The sequence below is a fragment of the Geotrypetes seraphini genome, chromosome 1, assembly GCF_902459505.1.
Source record: "Geotrypetes seraphini chromosome 1, aGeoSer1.1, whole genome shotgun sequence".
NCBI classification, from domain to species: domain Eukaryota; kingdom Metazoa; phylum Chordata; class Amphibia; order Gymnophiona; family Dermophiidae; genus Geotrypetes; species Geotrypetes seraphini.
The window spans coordinates 473,142,829-473,167,934 of record NC_047084.1 but is presented as its reverse complement, the minus strand read 5'-3'; the positions used below and the strand labels follow the sequence as shown (position 1 = coordinate 473,167,934).

The following is a 25,106-nucleotide window of genomic DNA, read 5'->3' as shown; positions in this document are numbered from 1 at the left end:
TCAACTAAAATAGGTAACGAGTCCTCCCAGTCCCGGACATACAATAACACATCATCGGCAAAGAGTGCTATACGATGTTCAATATCTCCCACTCGCACCCCCATCAAGTCACCATGTTCCCGAATACGAATGGCCAGAGGTTCCATAGAAAGGGCAAACAACAGAGGAGATAAAGGGCACCCCTGTCGAGTACCTCTCGCAATGGAAAAAAAGTCGCTATAAATCCCATTAATACACACAGTAGCCCTTGGAGCCGCATAAAAGGCCTGCACCGAGGTCAAAAAGAAAACTCCCAACCCCATCTTCGACATCACCTGCCATAAAAAGTTCCAATCAACCTGATCGAAAGCCTTCTCGGCATCGATCGCCAGAAAAGCTACTTTAGCAGATGTCCGCTGTGCAGCCCACATAAGGTGTAATGTGCGTCTAATATTATCACACACCTGTCTTTTTTTGAACAAAACCAGATTGATCCAAATGTACCAAAGACGGCAGTACCCTCCCCAACCGAAGAGCCAACACCTTAGCAAGAATTTTTGCATCAGTATTCAGTAACGAAATCGGCCGGTATGACCCGCACCCCATCGGATCTCTGTTTGGTTTAAGCAGGACCGAAATCTCAGCCTCCCCCATAGTGGAGGGCAATGGAGAGCCATCCCTCACCCCATTTGCAACCCGAACCAACAATGGAGCAAGAACCTCTCGAAAAAGTTTATAAAACTGATTAGTATAGCCATCCAGGCCCGGCGATTTCCCTAACTTCAAATCAGCAATGACTCCCAAGACTTCCCCTAACTCAATAGGCTCATTAAGCAATTCCCTATCCGCATCCGAAAGTCGAGGAAGCCGCAACTGCGAAAGGTATCTCTCAATAGCAGCTGGATCTCGCCCCTGTGAGGGTCTATACAAATCAGAATAAAAATTAAGGAAAACCGATCTAATAGCCGAGTCAGTTCCAACAGCTTTCTCAGAAGATCTGTTCTCTTCCACAGAGACAAAACAATATGGCTTGTTCAGGGACTTGGATATATCATCAGCTTCGAAAAATTAATGTTATATTTGACTGTTTATACATCTAGGTGCGTGATAATCAAAGGTTAAAAGTGAATGCTGTTTGCGCTCCAAGTGAGTCATTTGCAGATCGACGGCCTGCAAGACCTATTCAAGATCTACAGTAAGCTTTGAAATAACATTATCTTGTGAATCTTTTTAGTTGCACCAATGTAGTGCTTGTTTTATTAGTATTGTATTTGTTATTCCTCTTTAAAGATTCATAAGTTGTAGTTAGAGAACAAAGCACCTCATATATCAAATTTCAGGCATTAGATTGGACATGTAATATATTTTAGAGGACTGGATCAGCTGTCAGAACAGCTTTTTTGAACTTTTTTTTGAATGTTATGATTTTCTCTTCATTTAGGGGGTATTTTAATAAGACGTGCTAGCCAATTTAGCGCACGCTAAATATTAGCATGCGCTAAATGCTAACGTGTCCATAGACTATAATGTATTTGTTAGCATTTAGCACGTGCTAAATCGGCTAGTGAACCTTAGTAAAAGACTCCCTTAATGAGTTATTAAAGGTTTACATTAGCCTTATTTTTGTTAGTGTAATTTATAGATAAGTGTTTGGAATTTATAAGGATTGAGTCTTTAGAATTTTAAAATAGAATGGGAGTTCTGTTAATCTGATATGTGAAGATTATTTTAAAAAATACATCCAAATTAAAAAGAATAATATTTGAAAAATACTTTAAAAATTATTTGTAAAAATATCATTTGAAATGGACTAGTGATGATTATGGTGACAGTATCTTTCTAGATGGAATCACTCTTTTGGATTTTACATTCCAATGATGCAATTTTTTTTTTTTTTTTGTGGGAGAGCTTTTGGATTGGTATTATGTGAAGGCTTCCGGATCCAATCCTATTAGTCCACAAATGCTGATGTACACATTCATACCTGTTCTGAAGCAGGTTTAAATATGTATATCTACTTTGTATGTATCATGTAATTTTAAAAATAAGCACCTACATTAGAACACTGCCCTGCTTCTCACATAAGTGGCATGCATGTAAGTATGGTTATTCTTGTTGTTGTTCTTCAAAAAGAGAAATTCTCCTATTCAAAAAATATATTTTATAGATTTATAAATAAATTAATTAATAAATAGTGCTCAGTGATAGCCAATGTGAACTCTAAAGCATAAGGGCACAGGCCTCTGCCAGTTCAGGCTTGTATACATCATAGCACTCCTCCCTTCCTACCACTAAACAGCTAAAGTTCAAAAAGACTAAAACTCTAAATAAATATCAAACAAGGGAGTTACTTATCTCTGCTGGAGTTGTCGTAAAGTCTCGGGCCTCTGCTGCTGCTAATCCACAAAGTGCTTAGTGCTCCAAATCCAAAATCTTCATGTTGCACATACTTGCATGCAAATTTATTTATTCATTTTTAAAACTTATAACATGCTTTTAACATTAAGCAGCTTACAATAAAAACATACATAAATTTCCTGTAACACAAAAAAGACTAATATAAACCAACAATATTTTATGAAAGACATTTTCCATGTGTACATGAAAAATGTTTATAGAATTACCTCCTTTCTGTGGGAGAGATTTAGCTATAGATTGTTGATTGCATTAGATTTTATATTTGTTGCAGTATACTTAAGCAATATTTTTTTTTACTCACTCGCAGGCAATATGGTTTTTTCTCATATTTAAGAGAATTATTTGATGCCCCACTGCCTGTGATGAATTATCTTTGTTATCAGTATTATGTCCATGAGGTCCCTGTGGGGACAGAAAAAACAAGATCTATGATTGAAAAGGTGAGTAGGGTTCAAGATTTTTAGAATCTGGCACTACAGAGCAGAAGACCTGAATTAAAGATATTCTCGAATTCTTGGTTATTGTAGGGTTTCTTAAGTATCAATATTGACTTCTAATGAGGTGAGAGAGATTGCAAAGTTAACTGGAAGTAATACACTCTTCTCTCCATATTCACGGGGGTTAGGAGCAAAGTTGGCCAGGGAATACCAAAAAATTTCAAATAACATTAGGGCCAAATCTGACCCACCCCCACTACCCTCCTGGACCCTCCACAACTTACATTTTAAAGCTTGGCGGACTAGTGATGAAGCGGGGCAGGAGCAATCTTCCCACGCTCCTGCCCATGCAGAGCCACAAAACTTCTTGCAGAATCAATCATTTGAAGTGAAAGTTAAAGGTGAAATTTTGCATTTTTGGACTCTAATTTTTGGGGTGCCTCAGGGCTACAACTTTCTCTGATAGTCTTAAACATTTTCATGGGTACACTTAGTTCAGTTAAATTAGATGAAGGTGAACACTTGAATTCATATGCAGACAATATATTCTTTCTACTAGATGTAGATTCAGATACTGAATCTGAAATTAATTACTAAAGTTCAGCATTGGGCTGACAGATTCTGTTTGAAATTAAATTTATTTAAGACCAAACTGCTTTGGTTTGGTACGCAGTATCAATCTTTACATATCTGTTGTATTTAGAAACATAGAAACATGATGGCTGACAAAGGCCAAATGGCCCATCTAGTCTGCCTATCCCACGTGCCTATCTCAAGCCCTTTTGAATTCAGACACAGTCTCTGTCTCCACCACCTCTTCTGTTTTGTCTCCCCCTTTTTTCCGTTTCAGCTATTTTGTCTTCCATTTTTATTTTCCAGACTTCTCGACCAGCCTCTCTTAACTTTTCCAGATATTTTTTTCTGGCTTCCTCTTTCTGCAATCTTTTATAGTTTATGAAAGCTAACTTCTTATTCCTTTCCTACTCAGCTGCTACTTTTGAGAACCAAAGTGACCCTCTTTTCCTTTTACTTACTTGTCTTACAAAAAGGTCTGTCACCCTTACAATAATTGCTTTCAGTTTTTCCCACTGCATTTCTACTCCTTCCAGATGTTCTCATCCAGAGAACAATTCCTTGACATAATCCCTCTTTCCAAATTGATCCACAGTGCCTCTTCCTTGCCCTGCAGATCCTGCAATTGTGTGGCTTTAATATGATCTTTAACATATAACGCTACTCCTTTTCTTCCTACCCTGTCTTTTCTGAACAGATTATAACCCGGTATAACTACATCCCAGTCAGGGTTCTCCATGAACCACATTACCATGATCGCCACTATATCCAACTCATCTTCTTCCATCACAGCTTCTAGATGCAGAATTTTGCTTCTCTTACTTCGAGCATTAGTATATACTACTTTCCAGACATTGCCCCCTTTCCCATCCGTATAGAGGTATTCAGTGATTTACTTACCTGAGGGCTTATACCCACCTGTGGGTTTTGATCACCCTGCCCCATCACTTCTAGTTTAAAGCCCTCTTCAGTAGATTAGCCAGCCTGCCGCCAAAGACACTTTTTCCCATTTTTGATAGATTGATACCATACCTGCTCACTTATATATTCCATCTGCACAACTTTTTGACCTCATGGACTATTCCAAGCCAAGAAATTTATAGCAAGTTTGGAATTTGATGCATTTGATGTTACATCCAGACAATAGGCTATGTCTATTCCTATAAGACATCTTGCATGACTACACATCTCTGCCATGGATATTAATGTTCTGGATCACTTTGGCAAATATTCTTCCTAGGTCTGGCTTCTTCTCCAGTCTTTAGACCTCCACCTGATCCATCTCCTCGTCTGCCTATGATCTTGACACTCCTGTCCTTGATCGCCTTGTTAAACTTCCAAGCTCCACATACCTCCAACATGTTTCTCCTTTGTTACAGACATGTTCACTCAGATTCTTCGCAGGATCAACTAGGTTCTTCAACCACAGAACATCCACCAGTGTGCTATCAATGCTGATATCCTAGTCAAGTAGACCCCAAGGATAATGGCTCTACTTTCTAATGGCCGTCCATACTTCCTTCTGAATATCTCACCTGACTGACCACCTGCTTAAAAAAAAAGGTTATGTCAAGCTCAGACTTGTATTCAAACTACCTCTTAATTCCAAAGAACTTGGAGGACTGGAAGTGGCTGTTGCGACGGAGAAGGCCAGTAACACATCCTATTCAAGATGATCTTATGCCTTTACAGGCCTACCTTTTCTTCAAATGTGGTCTAACTTCGTGATTTCTGCCAGATGTGGACTGGAAAGTTCCATCTGCGGAATTGGAAAGAAGTAGGGAGATTGTGGTTGCCTTTCAAGAGGCTCTGCTGAGACAAATGGTGAGGGAACCCACGAGGGAAAAAGCGATATTGGATCTTGGCCTCACATGGAGAGAGTATATCTAATATATGAGTAGGTGCTCAACTGGGAAGTAGCGATCTTCAAACGGTTTGATATAACAGCTAAAGTGGAGGGCGGCCGCACAATATTAAAAGTCCTAAATTTCAAACGTACAGACTTTAATAAAATGGGAGAGTACCTGAAGAAAGAGCTGTTAGGATGGGAGAACATAATAGAAGTGGAAAAACAGTAGTCTAAGCTGAAAGGAGCTGTAAAAATGGCTACGGAACTTTATGCACAGATGGGGAGAGGGACCTTGGGGTGATAGTGTCCGAAGATCTAAAGGCAAAAAACATTGAGACAAGGTGGTGGCTGCTGCCAGAAGGATGCTGGGCTGTATAAAGAGAGGCGTAGCCAGTAGAAGGAAGAAGGTGTTGATGCCCCTGTACAGGTCATTAGTGAGACCCCATTTGAAGTATTATGTTCAGTTTTGGAGACTGTGTCTGGCGAAGGACACAAAAAGGCTTGAAGCGGTCCAGACTAGGGCGACGAAAATGATAGGAGGTTTGCGCCAAAAGACGTAAGAGGAGAAACTGGAAGTTCTGAATATGTATACCTTAGAGCAGTGTTCTTTAACCTTTTTACACCTATGGACCGGCAGAAATAAAAGAATTATTTTTTGGACCGGCATCAGTCTGCAGACCGGCGGTTGAAGAACACTGGGTTAAGCCGTGGGCCAGACCCTGCCCATCTCTACCTAATCTCCACCCCAGACCCTGCCCCCATAGTCCTAATTGTAACACTATTTTTTCCATTCATTTTTCATATATACACACAATATAATCTTATTAACAACGCATCGATCGCACCACGGACCGGCAGTTGAAGAACACAGTTTTGGGCCTGATGCACATGCTGGCCCTGTGGACCGGTAGGAAATTTCTGTGGACCAGCACCAGTCCATGGACCGGTGGTTGAAGAACACTGCCTTAGAGGAAAGGAGGGACAGGGGAGATATGATTCAGATTTTCAAATACTTGAAAGTTATTAATGTAGAACAAAATCTTTTCCAGAGAAAGAAAAATTGTAAAACCAGAGGACATAATTTGAGGTTGAAGGGTGCTAGACTCAAGAGCAATGTAAGGAAATTCTTCTTTACAGAGAGGGTGGTGAATGCCTGGAATATGCTCCCGAGAGAGATGGTGGAGATGAAAACAGTGACGGAGTTCAAAAATGCATGGGATGAATACAGAGGATCTAGAATCAGAAAATAATAGTAAATATTGAAGAACTAAGGCCAGTACTGGGCAGACTTGCATGGTCTGTGTCTGTATATGGCTGTTTGGTGGAGGATGGGCTGGGGAGGGCTTCAATGGCTGGGAGGGTGTAGATGGACTGGAGTGAGCTTTGATGGAGACTTCAGTAGTTGGAACCTAAGAACAGTACTGGGCAGAGCTTTGTATTCTTGCCCAGAAATAGCTAAGAAGAAGAAAAAACAACAACAACAACAACAAATTTTTAGATTGAATCAGGTTGGGCAGACTGGATGGGACCATTTGGGTCTTTATCTGCCATCATCTACTATGTTACTATGTTAGACATTTTAAGAGACATTGGCCTACTCGTATAGGGTGCATGCCACTTTCTTTATACCTGTTCGGTTTTATCTCTCCAGTATTGCTATGCCAATACTTCCAACTGAGAAGTTACTCTTAAAACTCTCATTTTCTTTATACATATCTTATAGAGTGAATATATTTTTTTCTATCTTGCTATAAAACCTTCCAATATAACCTGAATTTTTCAATTTTTTTACTACTCTCTATGTACTTAAAAAATACAAAAGCAAAAGAGAGCCAGTACTGGCACCTTGTACTCTGTTACCTTAATAGTGGCTCAGATTTTCTCGATTGTCTGTTCCTTCCCTGGTACTTTCATTAATTATTTTTTCCTAAGTCTCTATACCATATAGTTCAGACGTGTCAAACTGGCCCCGCAGTGTTATAAAATTTGACCCACCAGATAATTAAAAATTTACACTTAAGCTGGCCCGCCGGAAGACTTAAAAAAAAACTATCAGGTACAAGCGCCTCAAGTCTCAAGGCCGCAGACCAAGAAGCATATTTAGAGTGCTGCCGGCCTGACGCTGCTTCGCATGAAGGTAGGGCTCGCTCACGGTTGGCGGGGAAGGAAGGATGGAGGGTCAGCAGGGGTTCGGCTCCGAAGGGTGGGACAGGTTGAACAGTTGCCGGCGAATCCCGGCGAATTTAGAGTAGGGTTCTAGTAAGACCTACCCCGAAAATGATGCTAGGGCTTATTTTCAGGGTAGGTCTTATTTTCGGGGAAACATGGTATGAATGAATTTTGAGTTTACAGTGTCTTTCACAAGGCTATAGCAGTTTCCAAGTTTACAGTACCAGACTCTCAGAAAGCACTATTTCCAAATTTTGAAAGAAACAAATGTTGAAGAACAAATTGCAGGTGATTTATTAGACTAGCAATACATTTCTGACTAGCTTTTGAAAGCTATACTCCTTTCATTTGGTTAAAACCATATAATTTTATTTCTAAGCCACCTTCCTTCTGAAGTACACAAGGCATAGAATAACAGAGCTTATTCATAATAATGCAAAATAAACAGAGCCAGCGTGGGATTGGAGAGGTTGTAACCCTATACTTCTACTAAAACTAAGGGGTGCTTTTATTAAGGTGTGCATTTAGCACGCACTAAATCGGTTAGCGTACCTTAATAAAAGGACCCCTAAATATCTTAATAAAAAATTTGGCCCGTGACTTAGCCTATGTTTTAGATTTCGGCCCCTTATGTGATTGAGTTTGACACCCCTGGTATAGCTTAATGCTCTATCCACTGGGAGCGTAGCAGTGCCCGGGGGTTGGGGTGGCTGCCTCAGCCACTATGGCTCTGACCATATCTATCATTTTATTTTCTTCTGTGTGTGCCTACTATGCATGCAGTAGATACTATGCACTCCTTTCTTTTAAATGCCCAACGACCGCGCTGTTGGATTTTGTTATGCGTAGTATTCTCGTTTCTTATTGCTCTACAAGCCCACTGGGCTCATGGACCTTCTGTTCTGTTTGGGCTAAATAACTATGTGGATAAACTACATACCCTCAGCTCTTAATTTCTATCTCAGAGGAAATCGAGGAAAAGAAATCTAATACAAAAGTGTAGTTAAATATTTAAGGACTTGAGGAGCATTTTGACCTCTTACTAAAATTGGTAAGATGAATTACAAGTGACTGGCCATTTTATTGGGATAATGACATAATCAATTAATTCATTATTAAACATACGTAGTTGGTACATCTTCCAATTACAATCCATTTACAAATTGTATACTTCAGCAATATTCTATTGGTTCTATTCAAGTCACATGGTTTCCAGTTAATCAGACTTCATTAGTACTTTTCCTTAACGAGAAACAAAAGAAGCAACCCAAGTTTCCATAGAGAAAAAAATGACAAAACAAAACTGTGGAAACAACCAATGTTAATAATCTTTGTTTATTTCTTCAAAACACTAAAAGCACTGTCCACATTTGTATAGAGTGGACCGCTCTATACAAATGTGGACAGTATTTTGAAGAAATAAACAAAGATTTTGAACATTGGTTGTTTCCACAGTTCTGTTTTGTTTTACTTTTCCTTAGCAACAAGTATGGACTTAACTCATCACATGCTATTGGTTTCACCTCTATCAGCAATAGAAGGAAGTGAACAACATGTTCATCGAGGACATGCTGACCTTGTTGACATGCTCTATTCTATTGCAAGCATCTATTTTACAAAAACTTTCTCATTTGCTAGACAATACCCTTATGTAGGCTACAGTCACATGATTTTCCCTAACTCTACAAGTGACAAATATGTTAGTTCTGACCCATAGCTTATTTTCAGGGAACAATTATGTTATGGCTTCAGCATCCTGTTCTAGACATGAAACCAAAATATTTTGTTCTATAACAGAAAAATATGTACTCTGCGTGCTGTGTCATAACCTCTGAAGCATTTTAATTATTCAGCTACATCTTTTTATATAATATTTATTTTTATTTATTCAATTTTCTATACCGTTCTCCCAAGGGAGCTCAAAACGGTTTACATTAATTTATTCAAGTTTACATTAATTTATTCAGGTACTCAAGCATTTTTCCCTGTCTGTCACGGTGGGCTCACAATCTAGCTAATGTACCTGGGGCAATGGGGGATTAAGTGACTTGCCCAGGGTCACAAGGAGCATAGTGGGTTTGAACCCACAACCCCAGGGTGCTGAGGCTGTAGCTTTAACTACATGCCACACACTTAACTAAAATTGTATCTAATACATATTGGTTATAAGCCTCCCCCCCCCTATATCCTGCATAATACAATTATCATAATCAGCTCCACTGCCAATTTTTCCTTTTTCTACTTTTGGGAAATTCATAATATCAACCTTTACTGTCTGGTTTCTTTCTACTCTCCTATCTAGTACTAGAAGCCATTCTGTCATTCGGAAGTTAGCTTCCATTGTGTATGGTTTTCTCTTGCTCTCTTTCTCCTCCAGTAGCATCCAAATAAATAATTGCTCTCTGTGACTTTTTACCTTTTTTTTTTTTTTTTTTTTTGCTAAACTAGGCAGCGGCCCTTTTTCTTTTGCTCAGTCCTCTGACTCACTATATCAGTGCGGATAGATACTGGATACTTCACATAAATTCACATATCCTTCTCTCTGGGCTTCCTTTTTAACGGAAGCATTCAATAACTTTTATCTCCTCTTTACTATTTCTTCAGTAACTTCTGATCTCCAACTGCTCCGGCTTTTGTTGGTCCCATTTTTTTCTTAGTTGTCTTGAGAAGTACTTTATCTCTTTTTCTTTACTTGCACTCTTAATAAACCTCTATTCACTTTACAAGATATACACGAGCTCTCAGCCAGCCCATAGGGGGAGTACTGCTGACATATGGCCTTCCCCCAAGTTAGACACTCTTTCCAACTTCTTCCACATCTTCCCGTCCATAGTTACAGAGTTTATCCCAGGACAAGCAGGCAGCCTATTCTCACATATGGGGTGACGTCATCGATGGAGCCCGGATGCGGATGCCTCACAAGCAGACTTGCTTGAAGAAACTCGAAGTTTCGAGTCGCCCGCACCGCGCATGCGTGAGTGCCTTCCCACCCAGCGCAGGGCGCGTCTCCTCAGTTCTCAGTTTTCCGCGGAGCCGAGAAGTCCGTCTTTGACTTTCTGCGTTTAACTAACTTTGTACCTTCTCACTGCGGTTTTGTGTTATTTTCTTCATGAATCGCTGTGTTTCTTTTATTTCTTGTTTAAAAAAAAATTTTCTTTCTTCTGTCCGGTTGCCGGGGCAGGCCGCTCGGCCGCAGCCCAAGGGTTTTGACCTTACAGTGGCTGTTTTTTCCTTCTCTGTCCCGGCCAGCTACCGGCTTCATGAAGCGTAGCCAGTGTCAGCGTGCGATTTCTCTCCCGGACTCACGTACCAGGTGACTTAAGTGCCTTGGGCCTCACCATAAACCGAAGTCGTGCGACCGCTGTGATGCTCTTCAACCTCGTGCTTACACGTCGTCTTCTTTCAGTGGAGAGGCTCTTCCAGATGGAATCCACTTCTTCCTCGACTCCGAAGTTGACTTCGACCGAGGGTCCACCGGCCTCCACTGCTTCGACCTCGAGCCCCTTCCTCGTTTGCAAAGGCTCTTTCCTCGACGACTGCTGTATTTTCCCCTGTATCCTCAGGTGAGCTAGCGCAGCAGACAGTTCCACCGGTTGTGTTTCAGGTGCCTGAGACTTCCAAGTCGAAGCATATTTCCACTGCCTCGGTGGAACCTCCAGCCAAGGCAGGTGGTCCGGTTTCAGACGTGGATCCATCCTTGTCGGCTTCTTTCCAGACCATGTTTGGGCAGCAATTTGTTCAGTTATTGAGCAAATATAGTTCTGCCTCGACTATGCCTCTTCTACTTCAGTTGGGAAATCAGCAGTCTCCCGCGAGGTCGAGTCTTTGCTTCTGTCCCAAGCTCCAGATTAGCACTCTATGCAAGGAGCAGAGTCTTTGCGAGTGTCTGGTCTGGCATATACACACTCTATGCAAGGAGCAGAGTCTTTGCGAGTGTCTGGTCTGGCATATACACACTCGATGCAAGGAGCAGAGTCTTTGCGAGTGTCTGGTCTGGCATATGCACACTCAATGCAAGGAGCAGAGTCTTTGCGAGTGTCTAGTCTGACATATTCACACTCGATGCAAGGAGCACAGTCTCTGCGAGTGTCTGGTATGGCATCTCAGCACGTGAAGCAAGGAGCAGAGTCTTTGCACGTGCCTCGACAGAAATCCTCACCCTCAATGCAAGGAGCAGAGTTTTTGGGAGTGCATCGAGATTCCTCCATCCAGCCTCTGGAGCTTCAATCCACAACTCCAAGCCCCATCCATTCCCTGGTGGCATCGCCTGCTTTCATCTGCGGGGCTTCTCGACCTTTGAGATCTGCTTCCAAGCACGGTTCTCATCGACGTTTGAGGCATGCTTCCAGGCATCGCTCTTCTTCTAAGGAGCGCCTGTCTTCCACTAAGCCTCGATCTACACCTGCATCTCCTAGACCATCGACTCCTCGATCGAGGTATCCACTTCCACACCTTGACGACTCAGCGGTCTCGATTACCTCGTCCACGTCTCCCTATTCTTTTGATGCTTTTTTTCCAGCCGAGGCTGCCTCGACGTCCTCGAGTCCTTCTCCAGGCAGGGCATTACCGGATCTCCTCATACCATGCCAGCTGTTCCAGGCACATTGCACTCCTGGAAGGGATGGAAAGACTATGGACGAATTTGGACGTTGCATCTCTCAAAATGCTATGATGTCCTCTAAAGTACTTAATGATCATTTTATTACTTCTTTTGCCTAAATTTTTGAGTTATTTGCATACTCAAAAGCACTTTGAATTTCAAGATGTCATAGTTTTTTCTATCACAACTCAGCTTGCATCCCCTCCAGTCTTCTTATGATGCCTTCAAGTTGTCTGTCCGAGTGGCTGCTTGTTCTGTTGCAATGCGCCGCCTCGCTTGGCTTCGTACCATTCACATGGATCCTACTTTTCAGGACACCTTGGCTAATATTCCTTGTGCTGGCAATGACCTCTTCGATGAATCCATTGAGGCAGCCACCATAGAATTGTCTGAGCATGACAAATTCTTTGTTTCTTATGTCAGACCTATGCTAAAGCCAGCTCCTGCTCAGAAGCAACAAAAATCTCAGCCTTCTGCTGCACATAAGGCTACACAGCCTTTTCGACTATTTAAAACAGAGCAAAACCTCCACTGTACTGTCTCTGTCCTATCTTCCCCCTCTTGGAGGTCGTCTCCATCTTTTTTTACCCTCGATGGACGACAATCGCATCCGACCTCTGGGTACTTACCATCATCAGGGAAAGATACTCTCTTCATTTCACTCAGGTTCCACCAGAGCTTCTTCCAAGAGAGTATCCTTCCAATCCATCCCAGAACGCCCTTCTTCTTCAGGAAGCTTACGCTCTGCTTCGTCTCCATGCCATTGAACCAGTTCCCTTGGAACAGCAGAACAAGAGGTTTTATACTTGTTACTTCCTTGTTCCGAAGAAGATGGGCGATCTGCGGCCCTTTCTAGATCTCAGGGCACTCAACAAATTTCTAGTCAGAGAAAAGTTTTGAATGTTGTCCCTGGCATCCCTTTATCCCCTTCTCGAGCAGAACAACTGGTTATGCTCTCTGGATCTCAAGGAGGCCTATACTCATATCCCCATTCACCCGGCTTCCCATCAATATCTCAGATTTTGGGTGGGGAATCTGCACTATCAATACAAAGTACTACCCTTCGGCCTGGCCTTTTCTCCCAGAGTGTTCACCATGTGCCTGGTAGTGGTAGCAGCAGTTGTAAGGAATCATGGTCTTCAGGTATTTCCCTACCTTGACGACTGGCTCATCAAAGATTCCACATCTCAAGGGGTTATTGTAGCGACCCAACGGACTACCTGGTTCCTACAAAGTTTGGGATTCGAAATCAACTTTCCCAAATCTCAGCTTCAGCCCTCACAGAATCTACAATTCATTGGAGCTGTTCTGGACACTGTCCAACTCAGAGCAGAGCATTCCATCCACAGCAACGACTGGAAGCTCTTCTTCAACTCTGTCATACCGTGTCTTCCCGCTATTCCATCTCAGTGAGACACATGATGGTACTTTTGGGTCACATGGCCTCCACAGTACATTTTGCCAGACTTCACCTCAGAATTCCTCAGTGGACCCTGGCATCTCAATGGACGCAAATTTGCGACCCTCTTTCTCGACACATATCAGTCACTCCTTCATTGAAGCAGTCTCTCCGTTGGTGGATGCTCTCTTCCAATCTTTTCAGCAGCTTGCTTTTTCAAACGTTCCCCCATCAGAAGGTCCTCACGACAAACTGTTCGACCTACGCTTGGGGCTCTCATCTCGATGGTCTCCGTACTCAAGGCCTCTGGACCAGTACGGATCGTCAGTGTCATATCAATCTGTTGGAACTCAGAGCGATCCTCAAAGCTCTCAATGCTTTTCAACATCTGCTTCACGACCAAGTAGTCCTCATTCGGACGGACAACCAAGTCGCCATGTATTATGTCAACAAACAGGGACGGGGTCTGCCTCTCTTTGTCAAGAAGCTATGAAGGTTTGGGACTGGGCAATCCATCACAACACCTTCCTCAAAGCTGTCTACATTCAAGGGGCAAAGAATTGCTTGGCGGACAACTTGAGTTGTCTATTTCAACCTCACGAATGGACACTCCATTCCTCGCCTCTTCATCACATTTTTTCACAGTGGGGAACGCCTCAGATAGACCTCTTTGCAGCTCCCCACAACTGCAAACTGCCTCAGTTCTGCTCCAGGATATACTCTCCTCATTGCCTCGAGGCAGATGCTTTTCTTCTGGAATGGACGAATCTCTTCCTCTATGCATTCCCTCCATTCCCTCTCATTCTCCAGACTCTGGTCAAGTTGAAGAACGATCATGCCAACATGATTCTAATTGCTCCTCGGTGGCCGAGACAACCTTGGTACTCCCTTCTACTTCAACTCAGCAGCAGGGAGCCATACCTTCTACCAGTTTTTCCTTCTCTGTTTACACAGAGTCAAGGATTTCTGCTTCATCCTAACCTGCAGTCTGTATACCTGACAGCTTGGTACCTCTCAACATAACCCCTCTTCAGTTTTCTCCATCTGTAAAAGATGTTTTAGATGCTTCTAGGAAGCCTACCACTAGACAATGCTATCACCAAAAATGGACTAGATTTTCTACGTGGTGTTTTTCTCATCATAAGGAGCCTCAACATTCCTCCTTATCTTCTGTTTTGGACTACCTTTTGCACTTATCCAATTCTGGCCTCAAGTCTACATCTATCCGAGTCTATCTCAGTGCAATTGCGGCTTTCCATCAGCCTATTGAAGGAAAACCCCTCTCTGCTCACCCGGTGGTTTCCAGAGTCATGAAAGGACTTTTCATTGTCAAACCTCCTCTCAAACCGCCTCCTGTGGTTTGGGACCTCAATGTTGTCCTTGCTCAACTGATGAAACCTCCATTTGAACCAATTGATAAGGCTCATCTGAAGTATCTCACTTGGAAAGTGGTGTTTCTCATAGCCCTCACTTCTGCTCGACGAGTCAGTGAGCTGCAAGCTTTAGTTGCTGACCCACCATTCACAGTGTTCCATCATGACAAGGTGGTTCTTCGTACTCATCCTAAATTCCTCCCTAAAGTGGTCTCAGAATTTTATCTCAAACAATCCATTGTTCTTCCAGTGTTTTTTCCAAAGCCTCATTCTCATCCTGGAGAAGTTGCTCTTCATACTCTGGACTGTAAACGTGCTTTGGCCTTCTATTTGGAACGCACCAAACCACACAGAACTGCTCCTCAACTTTTTGTCTCCTTCGATCCCAATAAGTTGGGATATCCTATTTCTAAGCGTACCATCTCCAACTGGATGGCGGCTTGTATCTCATTCTGTTATGCCCAGGCTGGATTACCCCTACACAGTAGAGTCGCAGCCCATAAAGTTAGAGCAATGGCAGCTTCAATTGCTTTCCTCAGACCTACTCCTATTGAGGAAATTTGTAAGGCTGCTACTTGGTCCTCGGTTCACACATTCACTTCTCACTATTGTCTGGATACTTTCTCCAGACGGGATGGACAGTTTGGCCAAACAGTATTACAAAATTTATTCTCCTAAATTGCCAACACTCCCACCATCCCATTCTGGTTAGCTTGGAGGTCACCCATATGTGAGAATAGGCTGCCTGCTTGTCCTGGGATAAAGCACAGTTACTTACCGTAACAGATGTTATCCAGGGACAGCAGGCAGCTATTCTCACAACCCACCCACCTCCCCTGGTTGGCTTCTCTGCTAGCTATCTGAACTGAGTTGATGCGCCCTGCATTGGGCGGGAAGGCACTCGCGCATGCGTGGTGCGGGCAACTCGAAACTTTGAGTTTCTTCAAGCAAGTCTGCTTGTGAGGCGTCCGCATCCGGGCTCCGTCGATGACGTCACCCCATATGTGAGAATAGCTGCCTGCTGTCCCTGGATAACACCTGTTACGGTAAGTAACTGTGCTTTCTCTCCTTCCTGTGTTTTTTCTTTCCCGTTTCTTCCTACAACGTTATTCTATTAATGGGAACCACATTTTCATTGCTTTGCCATTTTTTTCCCCTTTCATTTCCCATTTGTGTCGATCTGGGACAAGAATGGCTTCAATTAGTTTTTTTTTGATCCGGTCATTCTTATTAGTGCCTCTTTCCAGTATCCAATCTACTGTTTCTTCCTAGATTTTTTTCGGCAGGGTCCTCTCCTGTGTTTGGATTCACTTGACACTGAGGTTGGCTTCTATTTCATAGACTCCATACATATCGGTATTGTTGAGTTCTTAACCCTTCATTCTTGATGAGGACGTTTGTATACCACTTATTAGTCCTCTCTTTATTTTTGTTTCCCTTACTCTCCGCCTACTCATATCGGACAATATATCTGATTTTGTGGCGTGGCACTAAACATTTATGTTTTCTTTGGAGTAGGATTATCATATGGCTCCAGAAAAAGGAGGACGGATTGAGACATCCGGGATTTACTTCCATTGCTTTCAATAGATGTAAAGCCCAGATATCTCAATCCGTCCTCCTTTTTCTGGAGCCATATGGTAAACGTATCTTGGAGGCCAACTCTTCCTCCATCCCCTTTAGTTAAGCTAGGGAGTCCCATCTGTGAGAATATGCTGCCAGCTTGTCCAAGTATAAAGCACAGTTACTTACCGAAACCTATGTTATCTAGGGACAGCAAGCAGATATTCTCACAACCCGCCCACCTCCCCTAGTTGGCTTCTTCACTTAGGCATAGAACTGATGACCTTGTGAGCTGACATTGGGCGGGAAGGCATTTGCACATGCGTTGTGCGGTCAGTCTGAAAGCTTTCTAAAGCTTAAAGTTACAGTACACTTTAGCATTATCCTTACCGGGCTCTGTGGATGACTACTACACCCATCTATGAGAATATCTGCCTGTTGTCCCCAGATAACACCTGTTACGGTAAGTAACTGTGCTTTCTTTGCTGGCAATAAGCAGTCACTCATACCTAATGCTCGTGCCAGTCTTTGAGACATCCCTCTGATGTAACTTCCTTTTTCCAGATAAGTGGGACCAGGTCTGAGTTAAGGCTTGGGGCTTGCATGTGCAGTGAATATGAGTCCCTTCTTGCTGTAGACAAAGGAATGAAGGCTTTAAAAGGTCCAGAGTGGTAGGTCAGGGTAGAGTTAAGAGAAGCCTGGGGGAGGAAGGATGGGGGAGAGAGATACCGGGCAGGGATGGGATTCTTATGACCATCCACTTTGGATTGAGGCCCAACCAAAATTGGGTGTCTGGTTATACACCTTGGTGTTACAACACTGGATAGATAAACAGACTAACAAATAGTAAATAGGACAACTTGAATTGTTTAATACAAGATGGATGAATATAAAACAATTCAAATTTAAAGAATTTTTTATAAAATATAAAGAATTGAAGAAAGCTATATTAAGAAAAATTTACATGACTGTTTCGGCATATCTGTGTATTGTCTGCATTAGGGGTGCAAACTTCACATAGGAATCCTTTTACTAAGGCGCGCTAAATGCTAAGGCGCCCATAGAATATAATGGGCACCTTAGCATTAAGCGTACACTAAATTGGTTAATGTGCCTTAGTAAAAGGACCCCATAATATATTAAAAACAAAAAAATAGAAATGATCTTAATCATCTATGTGTAAATTTTTAAATCTTTTGAAAAAGCAATAAATATCTGCTTAAAGTACTCGCATATAGTTTTCATAGTGTAAATTAAGGCTCTGCCTACGCCCAGATCCCTTCAGTGAGTTCAGTCTTTATCCATTGAAAATGAAGAAGCCTGACTCTGTCTGCTGAAGTAAGTTTGCTCTCATTTACAGGTTATCCAAGAAACTAAACTTCGCCAGATCTATACAGCTGAAGAAAAATATATAGTAAAAGTATCTGCGTATTCAAACAAGACTTTTTCCAGTAACACCTCCTTAAGAGGGGCACAGTTTCTCACAGTCACAGTGGATACAGATGAAAGAAGACATTTAGAAGACCACATAAAGGTAATACAGTGGAACTTCGGTTTGCGAGTGTTTTGCAAGACGAGCAAAACACTCAGCAAACTTTTGACTCGCAAACCGAGCACTGCCCTGATAACCGAGCACTTACAGTCTAGGAAGCGCCGCTTCGGGGGATTCCTCTTCCGGCCAGCCTTCCACGTCGGGTGCCTTCCACAGGTTGGAGGACCTCTGTCTGGGCCTGTGCGGCTGAGTGCCGTCCCACCTGCACGTTGCATGTGACGTGCACAGCGTCAATCATCGGCATTGTGCGCGGCGTGCGGGTGGGGCGGCGCTTGGCTGCATGGGATCGGGTGGGAGCTCTCCAGTATGCGAGGGGCATCCGAAGTGGAGGGCTGGCCGGCGGATGGAGGAGGCATCCTTCTGAAGCGGCCCTGCGGGGTTCTCCGGCGGCTGGTGGACATTAGAGGCATCCCCCCGAAGCGGCACTGTGGGGTTCTTCTTTGGATGACGGACGGAGGTGGCGGACGGAGGAGACAGTGCTGCAGCACCCGGCACCCGACAGGTACACACCCCGGGTTCTGGAACGAATCGTTGCTGTTGCCACTATTTTCTATGGGGAACTTTGCTTTGATAAACAAGCATTTTGGATTTCGAGCATGCTCCTGGAACGGATTATGCTCGTAATCCAAAGTACCACTGTATATAAGAGAATTATTTTTCTTATAGAAAAGTAAGTGCAAATCATAAGATATATATAAAAATCTGAATTCAAGTAATACTTCAGCTAAGGGGTCCGTTTACAAATCTATATTGAAATTGAATATTCATGCTTAATTTACTAAGGGGTCTTTATACTAAGGTGCGCCAGCCATTTTAGCACACGCTAAATGCTAACGCATCCTTTATATTCTATGGACGTATTAGTGTTTAGCGCACCCTAAATCAGCTAGCGCTCCTTATTAAAAGAGGAGGTAAATGACTAAGGAGGCTATTCTATAATTAGGCAACAAAATTTGTGCACCGAGATGCCACTTGCTGAGCACTAATTCTGTAAAAGCATCTGGGCACTGAGATTCTGTTATAGAATACGAGCTAAATCAGCATCAATGCGCCTACATTTAGGAGTGCCTACCCAATGCCATAGTGGGAGTACTTAAATGTGGCACTTCACATGACTTAAAGTATTCTCTAAGTGAGGCTTGTAAATCCTAGTTCTGCCCATGTTGTTCCCCTGTGAAGAATAATGATAACTATTTTTCTATACCACCAACATCCAAAAAGTTCTAGGCGGTTCACAGAATAAGAGGACTGGACATTCCAGTGATGATACAAAGCACACAGAAAAGCAGTACAATATTTCTTTTTAAAAAAATTTTTTTTATTCATTTTACGTCTTACAACAAGTGTAACATTAAATAATGGTTAAATTGAATTGAATACACTTGAATCTCTATCATATTCAGCATTAAAACATTAAAATTTTTAACCTATTCCCTCCCAAACAAACTATAACTATGTGTTCACAAAGCTCATATAGAATATTCTTTATTATTGATCTAAATATTTAATAAAATTATAAAATCCCTCCCCATCCCTTCCTTCTTATTGCATTTATAATGGAAAAATGGTATTTATTCATTACAATATCTTGTCAATGGCCCCCAGATTTTATTAAAATTATTATAGTTCCCTCTTTGTATATATCAATTGCTTTTTCCATTTTATAGATGTGACATAATGAATTCCACCATAAGCAATAATTGAGTCTATTCCAATTCTTCCAATTAAATGTGATTTGTTGTATGGTGAATCCCGTCATGATCAATAAAAGCTTATTATTGTTAGACGAAATTTGACTCTGTGCCCTCATTGATATTCCGAATAGAATTGTATCATAAGATAATACCACATGGTTTTCCAATAAACAATTTATTTGACCCCAAATAGATTTCCAAAAGGCTAAAATAAAGGGACAATAAAATAATAAATGATCTACAATATTTCAATAGTGAAAAATACAATAAAAAACTATGAGATAGTCATCAATCAAGTAACAAATTTTTTGATCAAATAGGTCTTACCCAATTTTCTAAAGGTGCAATAAGATGCAGATTGTTGAATCAGATCATCTAACCATTGCATTTACAAACTGAGTTGTAATGCATCATATATTGAATAGCACTGAGCTAGCATTTACATGGGTAAGTGTACATTAGCTTGTGTAAGTGCTAGCCTTCTATACATTTATATATGCAATCAGTGCATAAATTTAGGTACCAAATTAAAAAGGAAGGGGAAAATATCTTAAGTAAATTATGTAATAAAGCCTGTTTTGGTGCTAGCTGATATGATTGGTCTTAATCAGTCAATGCTAATATACATGCTGATGTAAAGGGTACAGGAGTCTTGATAAGTGGGTTATGCATCCCAACCCGCGAGTTTGGTGACGGGTCAAAATCGCGCGGACATTGAAGCGACGGCAATCACTTGCAGGGACGTCTGCGCGCTGGATTTAAATAGTATTTTAAAACGCTTCGAGGGAAAACAGGGAAAAAGACTGTTTCCTCTATAATGGGGTGTTCTCCCACCAACACCCCCCTCCCAACGAGAGCGCCAACAGTTCTAAGTAAAGTGGGGGGTTCCTTGCCCAAACCCCCCTCGGAGCGCTTTAAAATACTGTTTAAATCCAGCGCGCAGATGTCCCTGTGCGCGATTGTCGGCGCAGCTTTGTCTCGCACGGTTTTGTCTATGTACCGTGAGTTTGTATAGACGGAGTTAAATTTTCTTTGGTTCCACTTTCTGCTCTGGGCTGCACTTCAGCTCCTCCTCAGTTCTTCTACACACGAGCTTGAAGGTGGTTTTCTGATCTGCTCTGAAATCATTGTTATTATTGTCAGATATTTCATCCGGATTTTGAGACTTTTATGTACTTATTTATTTCATTTTCTATCCTGTCCTCCCCAAAGAGCTCAGAATGGGTTATAGTGCTGCAGAGGTTCCCAGTGGTTCTGACAAGCTCTGACTGTAAGAAAACACAGACTCTCTGGATTGAGTCTGTAGCTAGCAGGGCAACCTTTAGGGGAACCTGCCTAGCCAGCCTGCACTAATAATTTGGAGGCTCGGGAACCGTTCCCCTCGTAGCAAAGCTCACTCTTGGCTATCCAGAGCTTGAGCGCAAGCTGTGTGTTGCCATGCCGGTCCTGAGGGTTTTACCGGGTGCCAGCTGCATTTTCTTCCCCCAGTTGATGTGCATGAAGCTAGGGGGTTTCAGGTCTCAGTCACATTTAATGTTTTGACCGGCAGCCCAAAGATACAAGATTTTGGAGCCACTTACACGCTTGTCTAAGGCAGACATCTTGTCTGTACTTCAGCTGGAGTCCTAGCTTAAGCTAGGGTGACCAGGTTACTCATTCCAGAAGAGACTTTTTGGCCAGTCATGATTTTAAAATTACATCTCAAAGCAGTGTAGTATTTGTAGTTCTTGATTCTATCCATTGAAATTAGTGCTGCAGGTCCTATAAAGCACCAGGATGAGGTTCACAGAAATCCAGGACTGGCCAAAAAGTCTCCCTTTTGGAATGGGTAACCTGGTTACCCTAGCTAAAGCAAAAACTTTTGCCTGCTGGCTCTACGAAGAGGTGCTGAAAAGTTCCCAGCCCAACCAACTTCCTAAATTCTGAGTGTTATTTTGCCACTGTGGTTGAAAAGAGTGTTATATTATTATCCCAGGACAAGCAGGCATGATATTCTCACATGTGGGTGACGTCATCTACGGAGCCCCGGCGCGGACAGCTTTTCAAGCAAACTTGATTGAAGTTTCAAGTTTGCACACTGCACCACGCATGTGCATGCCTTCTCGCCCACTAGAGGGCGCATCCCACCTCGTGGTCCTCAGTTCAATTTTTTCCGCGGAGCAAGAAAGCCCTGTGGATCTGAGCTCCAGTGTTTTGCCTTCTAGCTGCCGCGTTTTAGTTTGTTTTCTCCATCGAATTAGTTCGCGGTGCTGTTTTTCTTTTCGGTTCTTTTTCAAAAAAAAAAAAAAAAAGTATTTCGTTTTTCGTTGGGCTCCGGGGGCTCCCGGAAGCCGTGGCCGCGGGACGTCGGTACGTTCCCGGCCTTCTTCTTTTTCTTCGTGGATGTCCCGTCCTGTTACGGGATTCAAAAAGTGCAGCCGGTGTGAGAGGTTGCTTTCCATCACTGACCCTCACCGGTGGTGCATTGTCTGTCTTGGGCCCGAACATCCGACAGAGTCGTGTGATCGCTGTGCTACCTTCCAAAACAGGGCCCTCCGTCGCCGTAAGGCCAGAATGGCGGAATTGTTCGCCGTCGACGCGCCTAAGGCCTCGACGTCGGCCTCGGCTTCGGCCCCGGCCTTGACCTCGGCCTCGGCGTCCTCGGGGGCCTCGGCCTCGCCTCGGCCCTCTTCCTCGAAGGCGTCGTCAGTGAAGCCAGCTTCGGGTAAGTCCTCTGTTCCATCCCCTTCAGCAAAGAAGCCATCCTCGAGTCAGGCCAAGGCGGGTGGGTCGACCCCGGCCCCGCATCGGACCTCGACTCCGCACACCCCGAGGGAATACTCGAGACCGAGGTCGCCCTCCAGGGAGTGTGCCCCGGACTCGGAACTCCCCACCTTCGTGGGGATTCCGGCCTTCCAGGACCTCCTCCGAGCTCTGATCTCATCGGAGCTGTCGGGAGCCCTGGAAGTGTTGCAACGTGCTGCGGTTCCGGCGGCCTCGACCTCGGCCGGGGCGCCTTCGGTCTCGGAGGCCCCGGCCTCGGCCCCCTCGACCGCGGGAGCCCCGGCCTCGGCGACCTCGGTCTCGGGTACTGTGGCCCCGTTCACCTCGGTCTCGGCCCCGCCCCTGACCTCGACCTCGGGGGAACCCCCTGAGTGGAGTGTAAGGCCCAAGGAAAAGTTGCGCAGAGTGCGCCGTCTTTCCTCCTCTTCCTCCGGGTCTTCCCGGCACGCCTCGCCCTCGACGCGACCTCGGACGGGGCGCCGATCGAGGAAGTCTAAGCGGCCCCGAGGCTCGCCTCGGCGTGACCGTTCCTCGTCGTTCGGGGGCGAGGCGCTGCAGGTGTCGGAGTTGCGCCTCGACAACCCGAGGCTCCTCCGCTCACCTCGTGGGAAGTCTTCCCGAGCCGCCTCGCCGAGGAAACGGGAGAGTGTCCCACGAACCCCGGGGTCCTCACCCAAGGGTTCTGCGAGGAGGATAATTTCCCCTTCCCCCTCGAGGGCCCTGGAGAGGGGATCCTGGGATTCGGGATCTGTTAGGGATCCTCATTATTCCCATGAGGCCTCCCCCCTCTCCTCGGTGGGGCGGTCGAGAACCCCGTCTCCCCAGGCTAGGCCGTCCTCATTTTCATCCTTCGTTCAGGACATGGCCCAAGCCCTGGGGATTGACCTGATGGTAGGTTCTCGGTATTCCAAAGAATTTTTGGAGGAACAGGACCTCCCCACTCCTCCTAGAGAGGTGCCTAGACTCCCTCTCAACAGTGTCCTTCTGCAAACCTGGCTGAAGAACTTGTCAAACCCTCTTACAGTCACGTCTGTACCTTCAAAAATGGAATCGAAGTATAGGACGATTCCCCCTAAAGGGTTCGATAAGGCGCAGCTCTCACACCAATCTCTTCTGGTGGAGTCTGCTCTTAAAAAATCACAGCCCTCACGGGTTTCTGCGGCGGTTCCACCAGGCAGGGAGGGGCGGACCCTGGACAAGTTTGGCCGTCGCCTCTATTCAAATTCCCTGATGGCCACCAGGGTTCTAAATTATGCCTTCACCTTTTCCTCCTATTTGCGTGGTATGGTGAAGGACCTTCCTCAATATCGAAACTCGTTACCGGACTCCCAAAGAGCAGGATTCGATAAGTTTATGTCCAACCTGTCTCAATTGAGGTTGTACCTATTCCATGCAGTGTACGACGCCTTTGAGCTGGTTTCGAGGGTGTCGGCCCTCGCAGTGGCCATGCGCCGCTTGGCCTGGCTTCGCACCCTCGACATGGACCCAAACCTGCAGGAACGCCTTGCAGACTTGCCTTGTGTGGGGTCCGAGTTATTTGACGAGTCATTGGATGCGGCGACCAAGCGCTTGTCGGAGCAGGAGCGCTCTCTAGCATCCCTGGTCCGCCCCAAACCTAGGCCCCCGCCGCAGAAACCTTTTCGGCCTCCGCCGCGCCGATACCCTCAGAAGTCGACCCCGGCTTTCTCGAGACCACCTCCGAGATGTCCGTCTCAGCGAGGCAGAGTGGGACAAACCCAAGCCCCGGCGCAGGGCCCTTCTAAGCCCGCGCCTTCCTTTTGACGGGCTGAGCGGACGGGGCGGGTTCCCCTCCGCACTTTCACAGGAACCCCTGCCTATCGGGGGGCGTCTTCGGTCCTTCCGGGAGGCATGGACCGGGATTACCTCAGACGCTTGGGTGCTCCGGATCGTCTCCGAGGGCTACTCGCTCAACTTTGTGTCCTCGCCGCCGGACAGTCCCCCAAGTTTAGTCCCCTGCAACCGTTCGCAGCTACCGACCCTTATAACCGAAGCCAAAGCCCTCTTGAAGCTTCGGGCGGTCGAGCCGGTCCCCAAGGACCAGTGGGGTACGGGGTTTTACTCCCGCTACTTTTTGGTCCCAAAAAAGACCGGGGACCTGCGCCCCATACTGGACCTCAGGAAGCTCAACAAATTCCTGGCCCGGGAGAAGTTTCGAATGCTATCTCTCCCGGTTTTGTATCCCCTCTTGGAGGAAGGGGACTGGATGTGCTCCCTCGACCTGAAGGAAGCATACACCCATGTTCCGGTGCACCCCGCCTGTCGAAGATTCTTACGATTCCAGGTGGGGGACCTCCACCTCCAGTACAGGGTACTGCCCTTCGGCCTGGCCGCGTCCCCACGAGTATTCACGAAGTGCATGGTGGTGGTTGCGGCAGCCCTCAGGTCACGTGGACTCCATGTGTTCCCTTACCTGGACGATTGGCTCATCAAAGCCCCGACCAGGGAGGGGGTTATCTCAGCGACCCGACAGTCTATTGCCTTCCTGCAAACTCTCGGGTTCGAGATAAACTTTCCAAAGTCTCAGTTGAGGCCGACTCAGTCTCTTCAATTCATAGGTGCGGTGCTGGACACGGTGCGCCTACGCTCCTACCTGCCGACCCAGCGGTTGGAAGCCTTGGTACGGATGAGCCGCCAGGTCTCTCAACTATCGAGGGTGTCGGCCAAGTACATGATGATGCTGCTGGGCCATATGGCCTCGACGGTACATGTCACGCCG

General features: G+C 44.7%; 1 protein-coding gene across 1 annotated transcript in view; it reads left to right on the top strand.

Annotated features, from left to right (window-relative positions):
• The window catches only part of SMC5 (structural maintenance of chromosomes 5), a 210,377-nt gene that overhangs the window by 93,666 nt on the left and 91,605 nt on the right, over nt 1-25,106 (top strand). Inside the window, exons 12-14 of the mRNA XM_033924682.1 lie at nt 1,080-1,174; nt 2,705-2,837; nt 17,721-17,894. Coding sequence (XP_033780573.1) covers nt 1,080-1,174; nt 2,705-2,837; nt 17,721-17,894 — 402 coding nt within the window. The remainder of the gene's footprint in view (nt 1-1,079; nt 1,175-2,704; nt 2,838-17,720; nt 17,895-25,106) is intronic.